Source organism: Sapajus apella, unplaced genomic scaffold (genome assembly GCF_009761245.1).
Source record: "Sapajus apella isolate SASKATOON/1434 unplaced genomic scaffold, GSC_monkey_1.0 scaffold4, whole genome shotgun sequence".
In the NCBI taxonomy this organism is placed as follows: domain Eukaryota; kingdom Metazoa; phylum Chordata; class Mammalia; order Primates; family Cebidae; genus Sapajus; species Sapajus apella.
The window spans coordinates 30,217,591-30,243,834 of record NW_022436944.1 but is presented as its reverse complement, the minus strand read 5'-3'; the positions used below and the strand labels follow the sequence as shown (position 1 = coordinate 30,243,834).

The 26,244-nt window shown below is 41.3% G+C and overlaps 1 protein-coding gene across 1 annotated transcript in view; it reads left to right on the top strand.

Annotated features, from left to right (window-relative positions):
* The window catches only part of PCCB (propionyl-CoA carboxylase subunit beta), a 78,229-nt gene that overhangs the window by 38,262 nt on the left and 13,723 nt on the right, over positions 1–26,244 (top strand). Inside the window, exons 7-9 of the mRNA XM_032265714.1 lie at positions 11,594–11,702; positions 15,281–15,401; positions 17,326–17,407. Of these exons, the coding sequence (XP_032121605.1) occupies positions 11,594–11,702; positions 15,281–15,401; positions 17,326–17,407 (312 nt within the window). The remainder of the gene's footprint in view (positions 1–11,593; positions 11,703–15,280; positions 15,402–17,325; positions 17,408–26,244) is intronic.

The window sequence follows — 26,244 nt, the reverse complement described above, 5'->3', positions numbered from 1 at the left end:
GAGTTTAAGTGATTCTTGCATCTCAGCCTCTTGAGTAGCTGGGACTACAGGTGTGTGCCACCACACACCTGGCCAATTTTTTGTATTTTTGGTAGAGATGGATTTTGCTATATTGGCCAGGTTGCTCTCCAACTCTTGGCCTCAAGTAATCTGCCAGCCTCAGCCTCCTAGAGTGTTGGAAGTACAGGTGTGAGCCACCTTGCCCAGCCATAGTAAGTATTTCTTAATATATTCATTCATTCCGCCGCCAGTGGACATTTGAATTATTTCAAGATTTTTGCCATTGCAAATGATGCTGATATAAACTTTTTTTTTTTTTTTAATACTTCCTGTTGGTTTGCAGATACAAACATTCTTTTACATGTATCTTGGTGTGCACATTTCAGTTTCTCACATTAGAGGCAGTCGTAGGTCATAGGATATATATGTCTTCAGCTCCTCTAGGTATGCATGTTTACTAAAAAGGTTGCACCCAGCAGTTGGAGATTTTCACTTGTTTCACATCCTTGTCAGCACTTATATTAACATTTTAATTGTGCCAAGTTTGATGCTTGTGTAGTCTCTTACTGTGTTCTCAGTTTGTATTGACTCAGTTTGCATTAGTTCATGACTAATAAGGTTGAGTGCCTTTTCGTATGATTTCTGTTCTTCTAAATTAAGATATGTTTATTAATGTAGTCTATCTTGGTGTATGTTCCATGGGAGCTTGAGAAGAAAGTGTATTCTGTTGTTAGATTAAGTATGTCCATCATATCCAGTTTATTGGTACTGTTTTAATTTTTAAAATGATTTCTATTTATTTTAATTTTTAATTTTAATTTATTTTTTTGAGACAAGTCTTGCTCTCTCACCCAGGCTGTTGTGATCTTAGCTCACTGCAACCTTCATCTCCCAGGTTCAAGTGATCCTCCTGCCTCAACTTCCTGAGTAGGTGGGACTCCAGGCACATACTGCCATGCCTGCCTAATTTTTTTTTTGCGTGTGGAGATGAGGTCTTGCTATGTTGCTTAGACTGGTCTTGAACTTCTGGGCTTAAGCAGCCCTCCTCTCTTCCAAAGTGCTGGGATTATAGGCATAAGCCACCACATCTGGTCTTCCATAAAAATTTTTAGAGACAGGGTCTCACACTGTTGCCCACTCTGGCGTGTAGTGGTATGATCATAGCTTATGACAGTGTTGACCTCCTGGGCTCCAGTGATCCTCCTATGTAGCTCGGATTACAGGCACATGCCAACACACCTGGCTATTTATTTATTTATTTTGAGAAAGGGTCTTGCTCTGTTGGCCAGGCTGAAATGCAGTGGTGCGATCTCAGCTCACTGCAGCCTCGACCTCTTGCGGTCAAGCAGTCCTCTTACCTTAGCCTCCCAAGTAGCTGGGACTACAGGTGTGTACCACCATACCTGGGCAATTTTTTTTATTTTTGTAGAGACTGGATTTTACCATGTTGCCCAGGCTAATTTTCTTTCTTTTTTTTTTCCCCCCATTTATTTATTTTATTGCATTTTAGGTTTTGGGGTACATGTGAAGAGCATGCAAAATTGTTGCATAGGAACACATGTGGCAGTGTGATTTGCTGCCTTCCTCCCCATCACCTACATCTGGCATTTCTCCCCTTGCTATCTCTCCCCAACTTCCCACCCCCCACCGTCCCTCCCCTATTTCCCCCCAACTGGCCCCAGTGTGTAGTGCTCCCCTCCCTGTGTCCATGTGTTCTCATTGTTCAACTCCCGCCTATGAGCGAGAACATGCGGTGTTTGATCTTCTGCTCTTCTGTCAGTTTGCTGAGAATGATGGTTTCCAGGTTCATCCATGTCCCTACAAAGGACTCAAACTCATCGTTTTTGATGGCTGCATAATATTCCATGGTGTATATGTGCCACATTTTCCCTATCCAGTCTATCGTCGATGGGCATTTGGGTTGGTTCCAGGTCTTTGCTATTGTAAACAGTGCTGCAGTGAACATTCATGTGCACGTGTCCTTATAGTAGAACGATTTGTAATCCTTTGGATATATACCCAGTAAAGGGATTGCTGGGTCAAATGGAATTTCTATTTCTAGGTCCTTGAGGAATCGCTACACTGTCTTCCACAATGGTTGAACTAATTTACACTCCCACCAACAGTGTAAAAGTGTTCCTATTTCTCTACATCTTCTCCAGCATCTGTTGTCTCCAGATTTTTTAATGATCGCCATTCTGACTGGCGTGAGATGGTATCTCAATGTTGTTTTGATTTGCATTTCTCTGATGACCAGTGATGATGAGCATTTTTTCATGTTTGTTGGCCTGATGTGTGTCGTCTTTTGTAAAGTGTCTGTTCATATCCTTTGCCCACTTTTGAATGGGCTTGTTAGTTTTTTTTCTTGTAAATCTGTTTTAGTTCTTTGTAAATTCTGGATATCAGCCCTTTGTCAGATGGGTAAACTGCAAACATTTTTTCCCATTCTGTTGGTTGCCGATTCACTCTAATGACTTTCTTTTGCTGTGCAGAAGCTGTGGAGTTTAATTAGGTCCCATTTGTCTATTTTGGCTTTTGTTGTCAATGCTTTTGGTGTTTTGGCCATGAAGTCTTTGCCTACACCTACGTCCTGAATGGTTTTGCCTAGATTTTCTTCTAGGGTTTTTATGGTGTTAGGTCTTATGTTTAAGTCTTTAATCCATCTGGAGTTAATTTTAGTGTAAGGTGTCAGGAAGGGGTCCAGTTTCTGCTTTCTGCACATGGCTAGCCAGCTTTCCCAACACCATTTATTGAACATGGAATCCTTTCCCCATTGCTTGTTTTTGTCTGGTTTGTCAAAGATCAGATGGTTGTAGATATGTTGTGTTGCCTCCGAGACCTCTGTTCTGTTGGCCTATATCTCTGTTTTGGTACCAGTACCATGCTGTTTTGATTACTGTAGCCCTGTAGTATAGTTTGAAGTCCGGTAGTGTGATGCCTCCCACTTTGTTCTTTTTGCTTAGAATTGACTTGGCTATGCGGGCTCTCTTTTGGTTCCATATGAAGTTTAAGGTGGTTTTTTCCAGTTCTGCGAAGAAGGTCATTGGTAGCTTGATGGGGATAGTATTGAATCTGTAAATTACTTTGGGCAGTATGGCCATTTTCACGATATTGATTCTTCCTAACCATGAACATGGAATGTTTCTCCATCTGTTTGTGTCCTCTCTTATTTCGTTGAGCAGTGGCTTGTAGTTCTCCTTGAAGAGGTCCTTTATGTTCCTTGTTAGTTGTATTCCTAGGTATTTTATTCTCTTTGTGGCAATTGTGAACGGAAGTTTGTTCTTGATTTGGCTCTCTTTAAGTCTGTTATTGGTGTATAGGAATGCAAGTGATTTTTGCACATTGATTTTGTATCCTGAGACTTTGCTGAAGTTGCTTATCAGTTTCAGGAGATTTGGGGCTGAGACGATGGGGTCTTGTAGATATACAATCATGTTGTCTGCAAATAGAGACAATTTGACTTCCTCCTTTCCTATTTGAATGCCCTTTATTTCTTTTCCTTGCCTGATTGCTCTGGCTAGAACTTCTAATACTATATTGAATAGCAGTGGTGAGAGAGGGCATCCTTGTCTGGTGCCACATTTCAAGGGGAATGCTTCCAGTTTTTGCCCATTCAGTGTGATATTGGCTGTTGGTTTGTCATAAATAGCTTTTATTATTTTGAGATACGTTCCATCGATACCTAGCTTATTGAGGGTTTTTAGCATAAAGGGCTGTTGAAATTTGTCAAAGGCCTTCTCTGCATCAATTGAGATAATCATGTGGTTTTTGTCTTTGGTTCTGTTTATGTGGTGAATTACGTTTATAGACTTGCGTATATTGAACCAGCCTTGCATACCCGGGAGTGGATAAGCTTTTTGATGTGCTGTTGTAATCGGCTTGTCAGCATTTTATTGAAGATTTTTGCATCTATGTTCATCATGGATATTGGCCTGGAGTTTTCTTTTCTTGTTGAATCTCTGCCGGGTTTTGGAATCAGGATGATGTTGGTCTCATAAAATGATTTGGGAAGAATTCCCTCTTTTTGTATTGTTTGGAATAGTTTCAGAAGGAATGGTACCAGCTCCTCTTTGTATGTCTGGTAGAATTCAGCTGTGAACCCGTCTGGACCTGGGCTTTTTTTGGGTGGTAAGCTCTTAATTGCTGCCTCAACTTCAGACCTTGTTATGGGTCTGTTCAGGGTTTCGGCTTCTTCCTGGTTTAGGCTTGGCAGGAGGCAAGTGTCCAGGAATTTATCCATTTCTTCCAGGTTTATTAGTTTGTGTGCATAGAGTTGTTTGTAATAATCTCTGATGATGGTTTGAATTTCTGTGGAATCTGTGGTGATATCCCCTTTATCGTTTTTTATTGCATCAATTTGGTTATTCTCTCTTTTCTTTTTTATTAATCTGGCTAGTGGTCTATTTTGTTGATCTTTTCAAAAAACCAGCTCCTGGATTTATTGATTTTTTTTTTGAAGGGTTTTTTGTGTGTCTATCTCCTTCAGTTCTGCTCTGATCTTAGCTATTTCTTGTCTTCTGCTAGACTTTGAGTTTTTTTGATCTTGCTCCTCTAGCTCTTTCAGTTTTGACGATAGGGTGTCAATTTTTGATCTCTCCTTGCTTCTCATGTGGGCACTTATTGCTATATATTTTCCTCTAGAGACTGCTTTAAATGTGTCCCAGAGATTCGGTATGTTGTGTCTTCATTCTCGTTGGTTTCGAAGAACATCTTTATTTCTGCCTTCATTTCATTGTTTATCCAGTCAACATTCAAGAGCAAGTTGTTCAGTTTCCATGAAGCTGTGCGGTTCTGGGTTAGTTTTTGAATTCTGAGTTCTAACTTGATTGCACTGTGGTCTGAGAGACTGTTTGTTACGATTTCCGTTCTTTTGCATTTGCTGAGGAGTGATTTACTCCCAATTATGTGGTCAATTTTAGAGTAGGTGTGATGTGGTGCTGAGAAGAATGTATATTCTGTGGATTTGGGGTGGAGAGTTCTGTAAATGTCTATTAGGTTTGCTTGGTCCAGGTCTGAGTTCAAGTCCTGGATATCCTTGTTAATTTTCTGTCTGGTTGATCTGTCTAATGTTGACAATGGGGTGTTAAAGTCTCCCACTATTATTGTGTGGGAGTCTAAGTCCCTTTGTAAGTCATTAAGAACTTGCCTTATGTATCTGGGTGCTCCTGTATTGGGTGCGTATATATTTAGGATCGTTAGCTCTTCTTGTTGCATTGATCCTTTTACCATTATGTAATGTCCCTCTTTGTCTTTTATGATCTTTGTTGCTTTAAAGTCTAATTTATCAGAGATGAGAATTGCAACTCCTGCTTTTTTTTGCTCTCCATTTGCTTGGTAAATCTTCCTCCATCCCTTTATTTTGAGCCTTTGTGTATCCTTGCATGTGAGATGGGTTTCCTGGATAGAGCACACTGATGGGTTTTGTCTTTTTATCCAATTTGCCAGTCTGTGTCTTTTGATTGGGGCATTTAGTCCATTTACATTTAGGGTTAATATTGTTATGTGTGATTTTGATCCTGCCATTTTGATGCTAGCTGGCTGTTTTGCCCTTTAGTTGAGCTGGTACTTGTTGTTCCTTTATATGTGTAGAGCCTCTTTCAGGAGCTCTTGTAGAGCTGGCCTGGTGGTGACGAAATCTCTGAGTACTTGCATGTTCCCAAAGGATTTCGCATTCCCGTTAGCAGGGGCGTCTCTTCCATTTTCCGCCTCTTCAACAACTTCCTTCTTCTCCTTCAAGTCCTTGGTGGTGATTTCGGAGCTGGTGTCTACCGCTGCGTCTGACATGGTGGGGCATGCCGGTGATCCGATGCGGGGGATTTAAAAAAAAAAGCGAGAGTTCAAGGACTCTGGCGATTAAGCTGCCGGAGTCCGCGGCGGCGAAGGAGGCGCGCGGCAGAGGCGGCTGCGGCGAACAAGAAGTCGGATGAGGAACAATGCAAAGATGACTTTTCAGAGCAGCCAGTCGCTAATTTTCATTTGTTTTAATTTTTGTAGAGATGAGGTCTCACCATATTGTCAGAGGCTGGTCTTAACCCCTGGCCTCAAGTAATCCCCTTACCTAGGGCTCTTGAGTTGCTGGGCTTACAGGTATGAGCCACTGTGCCCAGCTGATTGGTGTTAGAGTTCATCTGTGTCTTTACTGTTTCTGCCTGCTGGATCTGTCTGTCCAGTTTTGATAGAGGAGTGTTGAGATCTTCAACTATAATCATGGATTCATCTATTTCTCCATACAATTCTATCAGTATTTGCCTTGTGTTATTTTGATGCCCTTTTGTTAGGTGCATACACATGAAGGACTGTTTGTCTCCTTGGAAAATTGACCCCTTTGTCATTATGCAGAATTCCTCTGCATAATAACTTTCCTTGGTCTGAAGCCTTTTCTGTCTGAAATTAATATAGCTATTCCTGCTTTCTCTCTCTCTCTCTTTTTTTTTTTTTTTTTTTTTTTTTTTTTTTTTGAGATAGAGTCTTGCTCTGTTGCGAGGTGCCAGGCTGGAGTGCAGTGACGTGATCTCGGCTCACTGCAACCTCCGCCTCCTGGGTTTAAGCAATTCTCCTGCCTCAGCCACTTGAATAGCTGGGACTACAGGTGCGTGCCACCACGCCCAGCTAATTTTTGTATTTTTAGTAGAGACAGGGTTTCACCATGTTGGTCAGGATAGCCTCAATCTCTTGACCTCATGATCCGCCCGCCTCAGCCTTCCAAAGTGCTGGGATTACAGGCGTGAGCTACCATGCCTGACCTCCTGCTTTCTTTTGATTAGTCTTAGCATGTAATATCTTTCTTCATTCACTTACTTTTTCTTTGGGGAGGTTTGTTTTTTATTTTTTTGAGATGGAGTCTCGCTCTGGAGTTTAGTGGCATGATCTTGGCTCACTGCAACCTCTGCCTCCCGAGTTCAAGTGATCCTCCTGCCTCAGCCTCCTGAGTAGCTGGGATTATAGGCATGCCACCACCATGCCCGGCTGATATTTTTATTTTTAGTAGAGATGGGGTTTCACATGTTGGTCAGGCTGGTCTCAAACTCCTGCCCTCGTGACCCGCCTGCCTCGGCCCTCCAAAGTGCTGGGATTACAGGCGTGAGCCACTGTGCCCAGCTCCATTCATTTACTTTGTTTCAAGTGGGATTTTTTTGTAGACAACCCTTAGAGTTGTGTCTTGTTTCTTGATCCACTCTGACAGTATGTCTTTTAATTGATACAGTTAGACCATTCACATTCAGAGAGATTATTGGTATAGTTGGATTAATATCTACCATATTTGTTGGTTTCCTTTTTGTTGTATTTGTTCTTATTTTTGTCTTCCGCTCCTCTGCCTTTTGCAGTTTTAACTGAGCATTTTTTTTTCAATTTTTTTCTACCTTATCAGCATGTTAGCTATACTTTTTTTTCTTACATTCTTTAGTGGTTGCAATATAATTTACAACTGTTGTAAGTTCGTTTCAGATAACACTGTACTGTTACATGTATACCTTATATATTCCAGGTTACATGTATACCTTATAATAGCAAAATAATTCTAATTCCTTCCTCCTGTCCCTTATATATATGAAATATGTGTACATAATTGTGCTTGGTCTTAGCCAAAAGGCCAAGAAGCGATGTGTACATAATTGAATATATATTTTTGCTATTACCTTGAACCAAAAGTTTTCATTTTACCTTAATTTATTCCTTCTCGAATGTTCTTTCTTAATGTAGATGTAAGTTTCTGATGTTTATCATTTACCTTTTCTCTAAGGAATTTTGCTTTCAGGCCTTGTGGACCATTTGATTCATCACAACTACTCACTTGAAAAAAAAAAAAAAAGATTTTTGCTTAATGTTTTTTGCAAGGCAGGTCTACTGGCAAGAGATTACCTGAAGTTTTGTTGGAGAAGGTCTTTATTTTTCCTTTCCTTTTGAAGAATAATTTTGCAGAGTACAGAATTCTAGGTTAAAATCTTTTCCCTCAACACTTCAAATATTGAATTCTGCTCTCTTTCTTGCCTGGATTCTAAGAAAAGTTGGATGTAATTCTTATTTTTGGTCCTCGATAGGCAAAGTGCTTTTTCTTGTGGCTGCCTTTGGGATGTTTTCTTTTTTGAGACGGAGTCTTGCTCTGTCACCCAGACTGGAGTATAGTGGTGCAATCTTGGCTTATTGCCACCTCAAACTCCCGGGTTCAAGTGATTCTTCTGCCTCAGCCTCCTAAGTAGCCGATACTACAGGTGCGCACCACCACGCCTGGCTAATTTTTGTATTTTTAGCGGAGACGGGGTGTCACTGTATTGGCCAGGCTGGTCTTAAACTCCTGACCTCGTGATCTGCTTGCCTTGGCCTCCCAAAGTGCTGGGATACAGGGTGAGCCTGCACACCTGGCCAGGATTTCTTCTTTATCTTTGCTTTTTTGCGGTTTGGAAATAATGTCCTAAGTTTAGTTTTGTGTTTTGGTTTTTGTCTTTTTAGAGATGGGGTCTCCCTGTGTTTCCCAGGCTGTTTCAAACTCCTGGGCTCATGTGATCTTCCTGCCTCAGCCTCATGAGTGGCTGCAATACCAGGTGTGCACCACTACGCTTAGCTTTCTCTGTGTGTGTGTGGGTTTTTTTTTTTTGTATTTTTTTTTTTTTTTTGGCATTCATCTTGCTTGATGGTCTCATCTTCCTAGCTCTGTGGTTTGGTGTCTGACAACTTGGGAAAATTCTCAGTCATTATTGCTTCCTATATTCTGTTCTTTTTTCTCTTTCTGCTCCTTCTGGAATTCTCATTATGTATATGTTACATCGTTTGTAATTTGTCCCCTAGTTTTTAGATACTCCTTTTTTTTTTTTTTTCTCTGAGACGTAGTCTTCCACTATCGCCTGGACTGGAGTGCAATGGCGTGATCTCAGCCCTCTGCTCCTGGGTTCAAGCGATTCTCCTGCCTCAGCCTCCCGAGTAGCTGGGACTACAGGCGTGCACCACCATGCCTGGCTAATTTTTGTATTTTTAGTAGAGTTGGGTTTTCACCACGTTGGCCAGGATGGTCTCGATCTCCTGACCTTGTGGTCCACCCACTTCAGCCTCCCGAAGTGCTGGGATTACAGGTGTGAGCCACCTTGCCCAGCCTCCAGTTTTCTTTTTTTAATCCAATTTTTTTTTTTCTCTTTGCTTTTCAGTTTGGGTGACTTCTCTTGAGATAGCCTCAAGCTCAGCAATTCTTTCCTCAAGCATGCCCAGTCTGCCAGAAAGCATATCAAATGCATTCTTTATTTCTGTTGCATTGTTGCCAATACCTGGTATATTTTCGTTATTTATTTTTTTTTTTTGAATTTCTATTTCTCTGCTTACGTTGCTCTTTTGTTCTTGCTTGCTGTCTACTCTATCCATGAGAGCTGTTAGCATTTTGTTTGTTTGTTTTTTGAGATGGAGTCTTGCTGTCTTGCCCAGGCTGATGTTGAATGCCTGGGCTTGTGTGATCCTCTGGGGGAGATTTGTGCTTGTGGGTTTCTGCCCTGCAGGCCTCAGTTTTCTGCATTTGCCTGTCAGTCACCTGTTTCGTGGTGCCTTGTTCTGTGACCTCACACCTCTCTGATGGATCTAAGAAAAGCTGTTGATATTTCCCCCCCAACTTCTTCAGCTTTATTTGTTAGGAAGGAGTATCAACTTCCAGCTTCTTATGTGCTAGACTGGAAACCTGAAATTCTGTGTTTCTAGTTTTTTAACAGTTTCAAATAAGGCTGCTGTAAACATTTGTGTAGAAGTCTGCGTGTGAAGTGGGGAAGACCTTTCTAGTTAGACCTTTCTAGCTAGACCTTTCTATCAAGATCTCAAACCGAGAAGCCATAAGATTGATATAATGTATATGATAGACTAAGGACTAATTTCTTTAGTATATAAAGAAGCCAGTGATCTATTAGAAATGGGCAAAGAACATGAATAGTGAGTTCAGAGAGCACAGTAGTAATATACATTACAGAATTTCTTTTCTTTTTCTTTTTTTTTTTTTTTTTTTTTTTTTGATAGAGATGGGGTTTCACAGTTAGGATGGTCTTAATCTCCTGACCTTGTGATCCTCCCGCCTTGGCCTCCCAAAGTGCTGGGATTACAGGTGTGAGCCACTGCACCTGGCCGCAGAATTTCTTATACTAAAGTTTTGGAAACAACCTTCATGACAGTCAATTGGTGAAAGTTAAATTATGATACAAATCCTAGTATACTGATATGGAATAGAATGAGCTTCAAGTTTGAAAAGCAGATTTGAGAACAGTGTGTATAGAATGCAGTTTATGTTAGAAAGAATGTTGGGAAGAAAATATTTGCATTAGAAAGTGTTTGTGTTAGAAAGATAATGTTTGTGTTAGAAAATAAGAGGGCATATGTGTGTGTGTGTGTGTGTGTGTGTGTGTGTGTGTGTGTGTATAAATGCTTATGGATGCATGGGTATCTCTGTAGGAGGAGAGAAGAAACTGACAGTGGTTGCTTTTGGGGAGGGGAATTGGAGGCCTGGAAGTAAGGACTGGGCTCTAGACTTACTTTCCACTGTATCTCCTATTCTTCTGTTTAAATTATATGCAGTATGCTTGTATTATCTATATATTAGAAACTGAAAATTAAAAGCCTGTCACTCTCATAATACCAAAGCATTGATTTATTGGTTTTTTTGTTTTTGTTTTTGAGACAGGTTTTTGCTCTCTCACCCAGGTTGGAGTACAGTGGTGCAAGCAATCATAGCTCACTACAACTCAAATGATTGTCCCACCTCACCCTTCTGAGTAGCTAAGACTACAGGCACATGCCTTTAGGCTTACCTGATTGAAACACATTTTTATGGAGACTGGGCCTCACTATGTTGACCAGGCTGGTCTTGAACTCCTGACCTGAGGTGATCCTACTGCCTTGGCTTCCCAAAGTGTTGGGATTATAGTCATGAGCCACTGTGTCCCACTGATTTATCAGTATTTTTAAGTAGCTTCATTTAAAGTGACTGGTGGCATACAGTCTCCATATCTCAGTTCCCTCATATGTAAATGAGGTTGATAATACTACTTAGGCTTTAGTGACAGTCCTGTGACGTGTTTAAAAAACTTGTTGGTGCACAGCAAGCTTGAAGTAAGAGCCACCTGTTACTGTATTCTACAGATGAATGACTTTGAGATGTTAGCCACACTGCAAGTTAATTTGCTAAGACAGAACCATGCAACAGAGATTTTTTTTTTTTTTTTTGAGACAGCCTCGCTTTGTCACCTGGGCTGGAGTGCAGTGGCACAATCTCGGCTCACTGCAACCTCCACCTCCTGGGTTCAAGCGATTCTCCTCCTCAGCCTCCCGAGTAGCTGGGACTACAGGCACATGCCACCACGCCCGGCTAATTTTTTGCATTTTTAGTAGAGATGGAGTTTCACCATGTTAGCCAGGATGGTCTTGATCTCCTGACCTCGTGATCTGCAACAAAAATTTTAAAAAAATAGGCAGGCAGAGAAAACTTGGTCTTTAGTTTGGATTCGCATCATCCTGTCCTCATTATGCCATGTCACTATCTTCTCTGCGTTTGTCATCTTGACTGAATCAGCTCTAAGGCTGTGACCAGCTCTGGCACTCTGAGGTTGACTGTTCTGGAAATCTCTTATTTTAGGACACCTCCTACCTGTTCATCACTGGCCCTGATGTTGTGAAGTCTGTGACCAATGAGAATGTTACCCAGGAGGAGCTTGGTGGTGCCAAGACCCACACCACCATGTCAGGTGAGAGCCCTTGAAGGTGACCTTACTGTTTTCAAACATTGAGAAGAGGGCATTGCCAAAGAGCCTGGTGGCAGTTTTGGGAAATATCACTTAATTGGCAGACCTTATTTGGGAAGACTGTGGTACAGTCTATTGTGCTACAATATGATACAGTGTATTGTTTATGGATACAGGGATACTTTAAGATTACTTGCCAAATTTAAAATGTATAAAAATTATTCTGTGCCTCAGTATTGAAACAGAAAGTTCTTGTTTAAACAGAAAGGCATGGAATTGGGCGTAGGGCATGATTCTGATATTAGTGAAGACATGTTAGTTGTTGAAGTAATTATTGCAATTCCATGTTTTCTTGGAAAATAAACCACCCAAGTGAATGGATCACCTACCACATAGCATTGTAACTTAAGACAGGAGGAATTGCATCTTTGAGCGATTTTACAGCAGTAAGTCTGGCATAACTGATTTATGTACCTCATTGGGCTGTGGTTAAGGCATTGGGTCAGCATTTCATTGTCAGCATTTCTTCTCAGCGTCCCTCAAGTAGACGTGTGTCTTATCGATGATGTCTTAGATTAGATGAAATATAGTTTTAAAAAAGTCAGAGCTCTTGATCCCCCACCCACAAATCTATTTCTCTCTGTGTCAGGTTGGCATCGATCTTGACTCATTCCTTTCCCTCACCTGTCCGCTTCATTTAGCCCCATCTTCAAGACATGTCTGGAAACAGAACACTTTTCAACATCAACTCCAGCATGGTTTGATGCCTTATTGTTTCAGGGCTTCATTGGCAGCAGCCTGTCAGCCAATGAAATGTAATGTAATTATATTTATATAGTATAAAGCTGGGTCTTGATGGCATCTTACATTTGATGAAATATGCTATTTTCCCCATTTTAATAGTAGAAAACTTAGAAAACAAAGTATAAAAAAACCGCTAGATATTCCATCATCCACAGATAATTACTAGTGATTTTTTGCTTCTACCCTTGCAGTCTTTTTACACAGATGAGCATGAATACACATAGACTTAACTCAAACATAGGTATCTCATACCCTTGTGTAACCTGGCTTTTTTTTTTTTTTTTTTTATTTGACAGCTTAAAGTAATGAATGTCTACCTATGACAAAGTTTCTTCTGCAGCACAATCTTAAGTGCTTTTTTGTTGTTGTTGTTTTGGTTTTTTTGTTTTGTTTTGTTTTGTTTTTTGAGGTGGAGTCTCCCTTTGTCACCTAGGCTGGAGTGCAGTGGTGTGATCTTGGCTTACTGCAACCTCTGCCTCCTGGGTTCAGGTGATTCTCCTGCCTCAGCCCCCCGAGTAACTGGAACTACAGGCGCGTGCCACCACGATTAGCTAATTTTTGTATTTTTAGTAGAGACGGGGATTTTACCAGGTTAGCCGGGATGGTCTCAATCTCCTGACCTCATGATCCACTTGCCTCGGCCTCACAGAGTGTTGGGATTACAGTCATGAGCCACCGTACCTGGCCTTATTTGTTTTTTGATTGTAGGGGAGTATGTGGTTTTCTTTCTGGGCCTGAGGCTCTTTGATGGGTTGTGTCTGATGTACCTGGCTCTGTATCCCCAGGGCAAGGCACAAAAAGGTGCCCTATACATACATATATTTTTCTTTCTTTTTTTTTTTTAATCTTTTGGTAACAGCTTTATTGAGGTGTAATTCATATATCGTACATTTTAAACACCTATTTATACTGCACAATTAAGTGGTTTTTAAATATATTCACAGCTGTGTAATCATTACCACAATCAATTTTAGGACATTGTCATCACCCTGAGAAGAAACCTGTGCCCATTAGCAGTCACTCTGCTTTTCACCACAAATACTTATGCTCTAGGCAGTCACCAGGCTACTTTCTGTCTCTGTGGATTTTTTCGTTCTGGACATTTCCTAGAAATGGAATCATACAACATATGATCTTTTGTAACTGGTTGTTTTTTTTCCCCTTCCTTTGCAAGCAGAAGTTCAGTCAGGACTGGTTGCTTTTACTTATAATGTTCTTAAAGGTTCATCCATGTTGTATCATGAATCAGTACTTTATTCATTTTTATGGCCGAATAATACTCCAGTGTGTGGATATACCACATCTAGTTTATTCATTGACCAGTTAATAGACACAGGGTCATTTCCAGTTTTTGGCTGTCTTAAATATGCCTCTGTTATATTTATATGAATATTTTTGGGTAGACATATGTTTTTATTTCTCTTTGATTTCTGAGTTAAATGATTACTTGATGCTTTTAAGGAACTGCTGGACTCTCTTCCAAAGTGGCTGTACCCATTTATAAATATTCCTTGAATGAAAAAAATCTGTCATGCCGAAAATGCTTTTTATTCATTCAACAAATACTCATTTAGAATATGTGGAAAAAGGCAAATAGCAAAGGAATTAAAAATTTTAAACAGAATAAAATAAAAATGTAAAAAAAAAACCAAAAACGAAACAAACCAAGAAAACCAAACAAATATTCATTGGGTGCCTATGTGTGAAGCATTGTTTTAGGTGCTAGGAATACATTTGTGGACAGACAAAAGAAAGCCCCCTACCCATATGGGGCTTATATTCTAGTAGAGGAGATACACAATAAACATTATAAATGAGTACACTATGTAGTATGTTAAAAGGCATTATGCACTATGAAAAAAGTAGAATAGGGTAAAGGGGACTGGGATTGTAGTAGTTTCAAACAGGATGGTAACTGTAGGCCTCACTGAGGTTAACAGCTGAGCCAATTTTAGAGTTAACTGCATTGATATGTTAAGTGGGGAGCACTGCAGGCAGAGGGAATAGTTTATGCAAAGGCTCTGAGATGGGAGAGTGACTGGACTGCTCAGTGAACAAGGAGGATCATTGGAGTAGAAACACGACATAATCTGATTTACAAAGCTGTCTGGCAGCTTCGTGGACAAGAGACTGTAGGGACAGTGGTGGAAGAATGGAGTCTGGTGGGATGAACCTGGGAGAGAGTTCTTGGATCTACTTTCTCCATCTATCTATGGCCTTGTTTGGCTGCTGTGTAATTTCAGAGTGCTCTTCGAGAATTATGGCTTGATTCCTCACTAGGGGCAGGTGGCTTCCCTCCTTTCCTTCCACTGTTGCTGAGAACCTGTTTGCCAGGTGCATTATTCTTGATTGGGGTCTGTAGTGATATGCAGGCCTGATATTACCTTGTTGGAGCTGATATTTCAGGAGAGATGTCAGCAGTAAACAGGGAAGTAGGTGCTGCAGGGAAAAGTACCGGAGAACTCCCCCATGGTATAGTGATGGAAAGTGAAAGGTCTGGGAGTGGGTATGGAGGTGATATTAGAGCAAGGACTTAAATTAAGAAAGGTGTGACTGTAGAGGTATGGGTACAGAACAGAGGGAACAGGCACGGCATGAGTTGAAGGATCAGCCTACAGGTATGTGTTCTGTGGCATTACATCCTCAGTGGAGGGTGGGGAGAACAGAGTTATCAGCACAGTCTGCTATAGACATGTCCTAGGAGGACACAGTCATGAAGCAGCAGCTTTGGGCTGGCTGGTACCCTAACTCATCATATATGCCCCCTGTTCTCTTAGGTGTGGCCCATAGAGCTTTTGAGAATGATGTCGATGCCTTGTGTAATCTCCGGGATTTCTTCGACTACCTGCCCCTGAGCAGTCAGGACCCGGCTCCGGTCCGTGAGTGCCATGATCCCAGGTGGGTTGTAGGCTGGTGCACCTTCTCTCATTTTGCAGTGTAGCTTGCCCATCTTTGCCCTGACAGAACTTCCAGGGTCTGCCTTATTGGGCAGGTTGTAGCAAAGTTTGGTGGAGTGGCTCCCAGGTGTGGGGATAATGTCATGTTTGGATATAGGAGCAAACAAAGATGATTTTATTTATCTTTTTCCTCTCTGTAATATCTGATGAATATCTTGGGGATGAAGAGTGGCCCAAAGCATTAAAAATTTTTTAAAAAATTTCTAAGAAACTCTGAAGTACCTAGAATTGGAGATTGAAGGTTTTTTGGTCTGGCATAGTTCCCATGATGAGCTCCCCCATTTCCTTTCCTGCCCCTCACCCACAAAAGGAAGAGCAATGGTTCTTCCTATGCCGACTGTACCTGCCTTTTTTCTGACCTAGTTGTCCTTTTGAAATAAATAAATGTAAAAGGATGCAAACAGCATGCCCTTCATAAAACATGTTTATGCATACTGCTTGTAGCCGGAGGCTGGGACAGTCCTGGGGAAGAAGGGTGTGTTGCTGGCCATCTTGTGAAGACCTTTTCTCTTGCTGTTGGAGTCTACCACTTGTTGTGGGGCACCATAGAGTAAGGTGGAGGCCCTGCCTGGGAACTGCTCCACACCTCCGGCTGTTCCATTTTATTTCCTCTCCAAATTACAAGCACTCACTTGGCCTGGACTTTCTTCTGCAGAAGGGATTTGAAATTGTATTCTTTGGGAAGAGGTCATTTTCAGACACTATCCTGTGGCTTAAACCTGGACTCCTTCCTGTGGGGCCTGGTCTGGGCCAGGGATGCCCTGAAGAGTCATGTTGCCAGGGCCTCACTCTGTCTGCCTCTGCTCACTCCTCAAGGAACATACTCAGTGGCCCACTGTGTGTAGTCATGGAGGGGAGAGTGGTCACCAGGTCTAGAGATGTGGGTGTATCCTTTCTGAGTATCTAAACTATTTGGAGTTTCTGAAGGGTTTAGGACATCATTTGAAGGTGTTATGGCCCAGAAGCCCAGTAGCCTGCTTTGGCCCAACCATACCTCCTCTGCATGTGATTCCCAGGGAGATAAATATACATATGGCAAATGAAAAGTAAGGGAGGACTTTAGTAGCAGGTGGGGCTACCCTCAGTTCCCCATTGTAGAGCTTTTTGGGAAGTTGAGCTTGATGGACACAGGGCTTGACCCAAGGCCAAACCTCAGCCAAAGTGTACGTCTCAGTGTCACTGTAGGCCCTGGCTTCCCACATCGGGCAGGAAGGGATGAAAGCCTATTGCAGAGAAGAGGTTGGAGAGGGGAACATTGCTGGGTCCTCCTGCAGAGTGGGAGTGGGCTCAGGCTTAGCTTTTCTGCTGAGACACCTGGATGCAGAAGGAAGGAGAGAGTCCATGAGCCTGCATGTGACAAGTTCGTCTGTGGTGATTTTGCCCAGAGGGCCTGCAGTTTTGATTTTTTAAAGGAGCTTTAGCAGATTAACCTTCTAACAGGGAATGTGAACCCACAGTGGTTTCTGTAGAGCTCTGACTTTGCATTTCTAAGTCCTTGTTCTTTTAATATTCTGGGAAGTTGGGCTGGGATCTCCCAGAGCTGTGTCTTATTCACTCTAATGTTCTTCAGTGCCCTACACAGTACCTAGAATGTAGGAGGTATTCAGAGAAGATAAATGAAAGAGTAACGTTCAGGGGAATAAGCTCATTTTTTTCTCTAAAAGAAAACGAGATGCTGTCCCACGTTCAGTTAATGTGGTGGTTGCAAAGGAATGACTCTTTGGTGACTGCTTTGCAAGCCCAGCAGGGACAGAACTGGCCCAGTCCCTATGACTTGTCTCCTCTATTTCCATTCCCACTCCCCTCCCACAAAAGGTAACTGGCTCTTCCTATGTTGACTATACCTGCCTTTTTTCTTCCTAAAGTGACCGTCTGGTTCCTGAGCTCGACACAATTGTCCCTTTGGAATCAACCAAAGCCTATGACATGGTGGACATCATACACTCTGTAAGTGCCACATTTGCTTATCTTGTCTGTCCTAGTCAGCCACATTCATGGGCACTGTGCTTCGGCCTAATGAGGAAGCACTGGACCACTGCCCTTCATGTCAGACAGCACAGGTGGGGAATGGGGTGGGCACAGGACCAGTGGCTACTGAGTAGCGTGTTCTGGAAAGACCTGGTGGCTGTAGATACCCTAGTGGCACAGATGGACTTGAAATCAAGGGCTGGAGATAGGAATAGAAAGGGCCAGCAGAGCTCAGAAGTCTTTAGAAGGCCCTCTGAGGAACACAAATTATGGGCCGTGTCCCCAGACTCTAGAGTGAGGCCGGAGTGATCCTTGTTAAGTATCTTTGGGGCCCTCTGCTCAGAGGGAGTTTGTCTTTCTAGAGAAAGGAGAGTACATACAGCATCCTAGAAGGTTGAAGTGTATGTGTGGAGGTCTGTGGGAGACGGGAGCCATTTGTACCTTTTTTTGGTGCAGCAGATTCCTGGGTCATTAAGTAAAGTCGATAGTGTTGGGCAAACTAAGGGCATCTGTAGATGGCCTTTGCCTTTCTCATGGGTACACTGTGTTCTCAGTAGTCCTTGCGTTAACACAACATGATGGCTCTCTAGTAACTCTAGAAATTAGATTCTCTCTCTTCCCTAGGGTTTGCTCTTTTCTGTTGTTTTTGTCTTTTTTATTCTTGTAGGCTCTTCGTGCACCAAGGGTTAGCCTGAGGTGTAATCTTAAGGTCTCAGATCTTTTGTGAGCCTTTGCAGGGGCATGTGCAATCACTTTCTAATTTTCCCTGTATATGCAGTTGTTTTTGAGTGTCCTAGTTATTGTCTGACTCCCAAAAGTAGAAGAAGAGACAAAAAAGAAGATGGTAAAAAGGTGTCAGCCCTTTAAATTCCCTGGAAGTCACTTCAGCCCAAAGCGGGAGAGCCTCGCAACAATGGGGTGAGTTGTAACAACAGTGACCACCCATCTCTGTCTGCACCTCTATGATCAGAAGCAGCAGTCAACAATCCAAGCACAGATTCTCAATGTTTGAAGGACAGGGTCCTTTTATGCCCATCCCAGCTCCTGCAAGCTGTGTGCAAACTGCCCCAGCAACACTTGCAGAACTGTCTGTCATGGGGCTGGGGTTGGGGATGGGTAGCTGCTACTGTGCGGGAATGAAATTAACTCCAATTTTCGGTCCAGTCCTCCTGGAAGTTGCAATTCTTCAGCAGACACCGCAGAGTCAAAATAGTTCCATCAGACAGATTCTGCCAGGCAATTGTTGCCCAGGTGGGGAGACCAATTCCTGGTGCTTCCTACTCTGCCATCCTCTAGCTTTTTCTTAAGGTATATATGTTAGTTCTTGATTCTTATTATAAAGTTTTATATCCTACCTATTAAATACTCTAATTGTTTGTAATCTTTTTCTGTCATTTCTTCAGGGTTTTAAAAATGTGGTTGCATACTGTCTATATATAAAAAAGAGTTCTCCAGGTGCAGGGCTCATGCCTATAATCCCAGTGCTTTGGGAGGCCAAGGCAGGAGAATCCTTTCATGCCAGGAGCTCAAAACCAGCCTGGGCAACATAAAGAGTCCCCATCTCTACAAAAAGTAAAACAAATTGCTGGGTGTGGTGGTGGTCACGTGTAGTCCTATTTACTTGGGAAGCTGAGATGGGAGGATTGCTTGAGCCCAGGTGTTTGAGGCTGCCCTGAGTTGTGATCATGCCACTACACTCCAGCCTGGGCGATAGAGCAAGACTCCGTCCCTAAAAATAAATAAAGTTTTATCTTTCCAATTACTTCATATGTCATTTTTTTCCTTGTCTTGCATTGGCCACAACTCCTTGTATGTCAAATGTAATGGTGAGTCAGAGTTGGGATTCTGGGCATCTTTGTATCGTTTCTAAGTTTAGCAAGACTGCTGTCAGTGTTTCCTAATTTATGTCTTTTTTCATTTTAAACTTACTACTGGTTTCTGTTTTAAATATTTTTGTTGTTTATTTTGTCCTTAAAATTAGGAATGAGTGTTGAATGTACTTTCAGTGTTTTTGGAGATGATCATGTGATTTTCCTCCTTAGATCTAATTATAAATTTATCCTTTTTAAAATTTATTTTTATTTTTTTTTATTATTTTTTTTAAAGACAGGGTTTCACCATGTTGGTCAGGCTGGTCTTGAACTCCCGACCTCAGGTGATCCGCCCGCCTTGGCCTCCAAAGTGCTTGGGTTACAGGCATGAGCCACCACACCCTACCTATAAATCTATCCTAGTAGATTTCCTAATATTAAACTGCTCCTTCATTCCTGAAGTTATATATTGTTTACTAATATTTTGAGTTTTTACATTAATATTATGTGATGCTAGTGTGTGTTTTTTTTAGGTATTTTAAAATCAGGTTTTGGTATCAATGTTGTATTTGCTTTACTTATTTAATTTTGTTTTTTGAGACGAAGTTTTGCTCTTGTCACTCAGGCTGGAAAGCAATGGCGCTATCTCGACTGACTGCAACCTCCACTGGGTTCAACTGATTCTCCTACCTCAGCCTCCCAAGTAGCTGGGATTACAGGCACACACCACCATGCCTGGCTAATTTTTGTACTTTTAGTAGAGACGGGTTTCACCATGTTGGCCAGGCTGGTCTTGAACTCCTGACCTCAGGTGATCCATCTGCCTCAGCCTCCCAAAGTGCTGGGATTATAGGCATGAGCCACCACACCTGGCCTGTATTTGCTTTATGTATTAGTGTTGTAGGGCTACCATAAGAAAATACCATAAACTGGATAGCTTAAACAGCAGAAATTTATTTTCTGTCAGTTCTGGAGGTTAGAAGTCCAAGATCATGGCATTGGTAGCTTGGCTTCATTCTGAGTGTCTCTTTCCGTGGCTTGTGGACTTCCTTCTTGCTGTGTCATCACAGGCATTTGCTCTGTGCGCGTACAGAAAGAGAGAGATCTTTGGTGTCTTTTCCCTCCTTTTTTTTCCCCCTCAAAGACAAGGTCTTGCTTTGTCACCCAGGCTGGAGTGCAGTGGTGTGACCTTGACTCCCTGCAGCCTTGACCTCCTGTGTTCAGGTGATCCTCCACCTCAGCCTCCTGAGTAGCTATAGCTGGGACTATAGCTACATGCTACCACATCTGGCTAATTTTAAAATTTTTTATAGAGATAGCATCTCACTATGTTGCCCAGACTGGCTTTTCCCAATTCTTAAAAGAATTCCAGTCCTATCAGATTAGGGTCCCCTTCTTATGACCCCATTTAACGTTAGTTACCTCTGGAAAGTCCCTCTCCAAAGTCACTTTTTTTTTATTTCCCCCCTTTGAGATGGAGTCTTGCTCTTTTACCCAGGCTGGAGTGCAGTGGTGAGATCTTGGCTCACTGCAATCTCTGCCTTCCAGGTTCTCTTCTGCCTCAGCCTCCCAAGTAGCCAGAATTACAGGTGTGTGCCACCATGCCCCGCTAATTTTTATATTTTTGGTGGAGATGGGGTTTTGCCACTGGTGATCCACCCTCCTTGGCCTCCCAAAGTGCTGGGATTACAGGCATGAGCTGCTGCGCCTGGCCCAGATACAGTCACATTGAGGGTTAGCATATCAACATTTGAATTTGTATGGACACAGTTTAGTTCATAACACTTCATAAAAATAATTTTGAAGTTTTCTTTTTCTGCGCCCTGAGAAAAGTTAAATACTGTAACATTGGGATTATTCTTTAAAGATTGGGTAGAGTTCTCCTGTGAAGTTCCCAGGTCCAGGTCCAGTACTTTTTTGTGGAGCGGGAGTGGCTTTTGATAATTTCCTCTTGATTTAATGTAAATCATTTCTTTAAACTTTATCTCTTTTGAGGTTAGTTTTAGTATACTTTTTTCTATAAATTACCTATTTCTTCCAGGTTTTCACATTTTTCTTTTTTTCGTTTTGTTGAAACGGTGTCTTGCTCTGTTGCCACTGCTAGAGTGCAGTGGCGCAATCTCGGCTCACTGCAACCTCCACCTCCCGGGTTCAAGCGATTCTGCTGCTTCAGCTTCCTGAGTAGTTGGGATTACAGGCACCTGCCACCATGCCTGGCTAATGTTTGTATTTTTAGTAGAGACGGGGTTTCACTATCTTGGGCAGACTGGAAATTTTTCTTTTTCTTTTCTCCTATTTTTAGTAGAGGTGGGGTTTTGCCATGTTGGCCAGGCTGGTCTCGAACTCCTGGCTTCAAGTGATCCGCTGGCCTCGGCCTCCCAAATTACTACATTATAGGTGTAAGCGACTGCGCCTGGCCCATATGTTTACTTTTAATTCAAAAATTATTGTATTATTACACTTTTGTAATTTGCTTTAAAAAAAAAACAGCCTGGCCCGGCGCAGTGGCTCACACCTGTAATACCAGCACTTTGGGAGGCCGAGGCAGGCGGATCACCTGAGATTGGGAGTTTGACATCAGCCTGACTCTGGTCTCAAACCCTATCTCTACCAAAAATACAAAATTATCTGGGCATGGTGGTGCGTGCCTGTAATCCCAGCTACTCAGGAGGCTGAGGCAGGAAAATCGCTTGAACCCAGGAGGTAGAGGTTGGGGCGAGCTGAGATCATGCCATTGCACTCCAGCCTGGGCAACAAGAGTGAAACTCCATCTCAAAAAAGAAAAAAAATTAGCCATGCATGGTGTTATGCACCTGTAGTCCCAGCTACTGGGGAGGCCAAGGTGGGAGGGTCACTTGAGCCCAGGAAGTTGAGGCAGGCACTTAACCATGTTTGTGCCACAGCACTCCACCCTCAGTGATAGAGCAAAACTCTGTCTCAAACAAACAAAAAACACCAGGCCCAAATAGTTTCATATGGAATTTCTGAGACCTTTAAAGACCAAATAGTCCTAATGCTACATAAATTCTTCCAGAGCATAGAAAGTAAACAAAACACACAAGAACCTTCCAAAGCTTTTTTAAAGAAGTAGTACGATGTTGATACCTGAACCTGATAAAGGTAGTACTTAAGATTTCAGTTTCATCTTGCTTATCTTGTTAAAATTACATCTGTGGCCAAGTGGGATTTATCCTAGGAATGCAAGATTGGTTCTAGGAAACCCAGTAATACACTGTATTAACATATAGAGCAGAGAAAAATTACAATTACTTGTATAGATGCTGAAGAAAGCCTTTAAGAAGGATCAATACCTATTCCTGATGGACTTCAGAAAACAGGAATTAATACTTTTTTAATATGATAAAATTTGGTATAGACTTTTTCAAAAGCCAGCATCTCACCTAATAAGGAAAGACTAGCTTCTGCCAGGCTTAGGAACAAGTACAGGATGCGCATTACTTCTATTCTTACTTAACATTGTTTTGGAAATATTAACCAATGCAGTTAGACAAGAGGAGGACCAATTAGAGGCAAAAATCTTGGGAAAGATGTTAAGCTGTATTGTAGGTGATACAGTATTATAACATTCAAGAAAACTCTAGAGAATTTATTATTATACTATAGTACTTGAAGAGGATACACAATTAACATATGGAAATCTTCATAAGCAGTAACCAATTATGGTAGAGTAAAAGCCTCTTTTACATAGTAACAAGAAGATAAAATGTTTAGTAGTAATTTTAACAGAAAATGCATAGAAGCTGTGTAGGGCAAATTAACTTTTTTAAACAGAGTCTCTCTCACCCAGGATGGAGTGCAGTGGCCCAGTCACAACTCACTGTAGCTTTGATCTCCTGGGCTCAAGCAATCCTCTTAAATCAGCTGGGACTTCAGGCATGCACCACCATACCCACCTAATTTAGTATTTATTTTTTGTAGGAAGAGGTCCTGCTATGTTGCCCAGGCTGATCTCGAACTCCTGGCTGGGCTCAAGCGATCCATCTACCTTGGCCTTCCAAAGTGCTGGGATTTTAGGTGTGAGCCACCATGCCCAGCCCAGGGTGAACTTAAAAACACTTTGAAAATTAAAAGTAGACCAGCCATGATGGCTTAAATCTGTAATCCAAGCATTTTAGGAAGCTGAGGAGGGAAAATCCCTTGAGCCCAGGAGTTCAAGACTGTCTTGGGCAATATAGCGAGACCTTGTCTGTGCAAAACATAAAAGTAGACTTGAACAAATGGAAAGACATTCCTTGTTCCTGGGGTTAATGTCATGAAAACGTTGATTCTTAAGTTGTTTTATAAATTTAAGGCAATCCCAATAAACAGTTTTTTAAAAATAGAACTAGATAAGTTTATACAAAAGTTCACATGGAAAAATAAAAGTGCAAGAATGCCTAAGAATAAACTGCAAAAGAAAAGCTGTAAGTGGGGAATAGCCATGTTTTATATTAAAGCATCCTATAGTTAAAACTGTGATACAGGCACATAAATAGACTGGTGGAATAGAATAAAAGAGCCAGAAATAGACTCAAGTACATACAGAATTTTAGTACAGTCACGCGTTGCTTAACAACGGGGATATGTTCTGAGAAATGCATCATTAGGCAGTTTCTTTCTGTGAACATCATAGAGTGTGCTTTCACAAACTTAGATGGTATAGCCTATTACACACCTAGGATCTGTGGTACAGCCTGTTGCACTTAGGCTGCAAACCTTTCCAGCAGTTGTAACACAATGGTAAGTTTGTATCTAAACATGAAAAGGGTACAGTAAAAATAGGATATTACGATGGGACCCCATTCCTATAGGCAGTCATCATTGACCAAAACTTCATTGTGCAGTGCTTGACTGTATGTGATAATAATTTCTCAAATCTCAGGGCCAAAAATTAGCTTTTAATAAACGATGCTGGGGCAACTAGCTAGCCATTTAGGAAAATATAAAATTAGATTCATACTTTACACCATGTACAAAAATAAATTACATATGAGTCAGAACTAAATATAATCAGTGAATCCATACAAGCACTAAAAGAAAACACAGATGAATTCCTCTGAAACCTTAGAGGAGGTTTTAAAAATGCTTTTGAACTGTAACTCAAAAATTAGTTTCAGTGAAAGATAGACAAATCTGACTATGTAAAAAAAAAAATTTTAAATCCCAGTCTTGATAGCAAAAAACTATAAACAAAATTGAAAGACAACCAGTACGCTAGAAGAAACTCTGTGCAGCATGTATTCCAGAGTATGAATATTCTTTTTATTTTTTTTATTTTATTTTATTTTTATAAGATGGGGTTTCACCATGATGGCCAGGCTGGTCTTGAACTCCTGACCTCAGGTGATCCACCTCGGCCTCCCAAAGTGCTAGGATTACAGGCGTGAGCCACCACGCCCGGCCCGAGTATGAATATTCTTAATAAAGAGCTCTTAGGCTGGGGGATTAATGACCAAAACCGACAGAAAACTGGGCAGAAAACCACAGATAGCTTCACAAAAAAGATATAAAATGGACCTTAAACGTGTTAAAGTATGTTCAACCTCATACATAATGCTAGAAATACAAATTCAGATTACACTATTTTCTCGTAGATTGGCTAAAAATAAAAACCTTGAAAACTCTTTCCACTGGAAAGTCAGTGGGGAAGCAGGCCCTCTTGTGCATTGCTGACAGGGGACTCTGGTATTATCCAGGACTAAATTCTCATTTGCCCTTTTACCCAGCAATCCCATTCCTAGCAATTTACCCTGAAGATACACTTCCCACCTTACAAAATTATAGATATACGAGGTTACTACCGTTACATTGTCATTTGTAATGGTAAGATATTTTAAATAACCTAAATGTAAATTTTAAAATAATGTAAGCCACATGTAGGAGTTGGTTGAATAAATGGTGCATCACGTAGTATAGTACTGTACAGAAGTGAAAAGGAATGAAGATCTCTATGAACTGATGTGAAGTGATTCCAAGGATACATTAAGTGAAAAAATTCAAAGTGCAAAAGAGTGTACTGTTACTTTCCACGTAAGATAAAAGGGTAAATTAAAAGATAAAAATGCAAACATGCAAATAGTACATCAGGAAATAATGAGATTAACAACAGGGTGGGTGAGACTAGGGTGGAAGGGATGGGGAAGGAACACTATTAATATTTTGCATATTAAATAAAATCAAGACTGAGGAAAACATTTAAAATGAAATACAAACTGAACCTGTTTTAAATGAATGACTTTTGAACTTATAGTTTGACTATGTACATTTAAAGACAGAAATAGCTGTAAAAACATTCTAGTTAGTAGGTCTGTTTTTTGTAGTTTTATAAGTTAGCAATTCTGAAACTTTTCTCTGTACTTGAGGATCCAATACATAAGTACATTTTGAGGGTAGTGGCAGCAAGATTTCTGCTGTTGGAGAAGGGAGTTGTGAATATGGCAAGAGAAGAATAACTAGAATGAACCCTATAGATGCATTGGAGTAGAATTAGAATTATCAGCATGAATGCATGATTTTTCATATAGCTATACTTTGGACGTTTTAGAAGGAGTCGCATATACTGCTAAAAGGAACCCAGGCCTTTTGGAGAAATGGCTGATTGTGGGGCTGGGGCAGAAAAAAACCAAGATGAATCAGAAAGTAAGATAATTCCAAAAGGTAAGGTAGTGTTCAAAGAATGATGGGGACACTTTAGAAGGACACAGGAACCAGTGTGAAGGAACTTTGGCAAATATAGGACAATTTGAACATAAAATGATGGTGAAAGATTATAATTCATAGAATAAAACAAAAATCCATTAGTTCATACTGATACTGTATAAGTACATGGGAAAGGCAAAGATCTGTCTTGCAGTAGATGCCAGCTAATAAATGGAGAAGGAAAAGTAGAATTGGAAAACTCGCCGTTTGGGCTGCGCATGGTGGTTCACACTTGTAATCCCAGCACTTTTGGAGGCTGAGGTGGGCAGATTGCTTGAGCTCCGGAGTTTGAGACCAGCCTGGCCA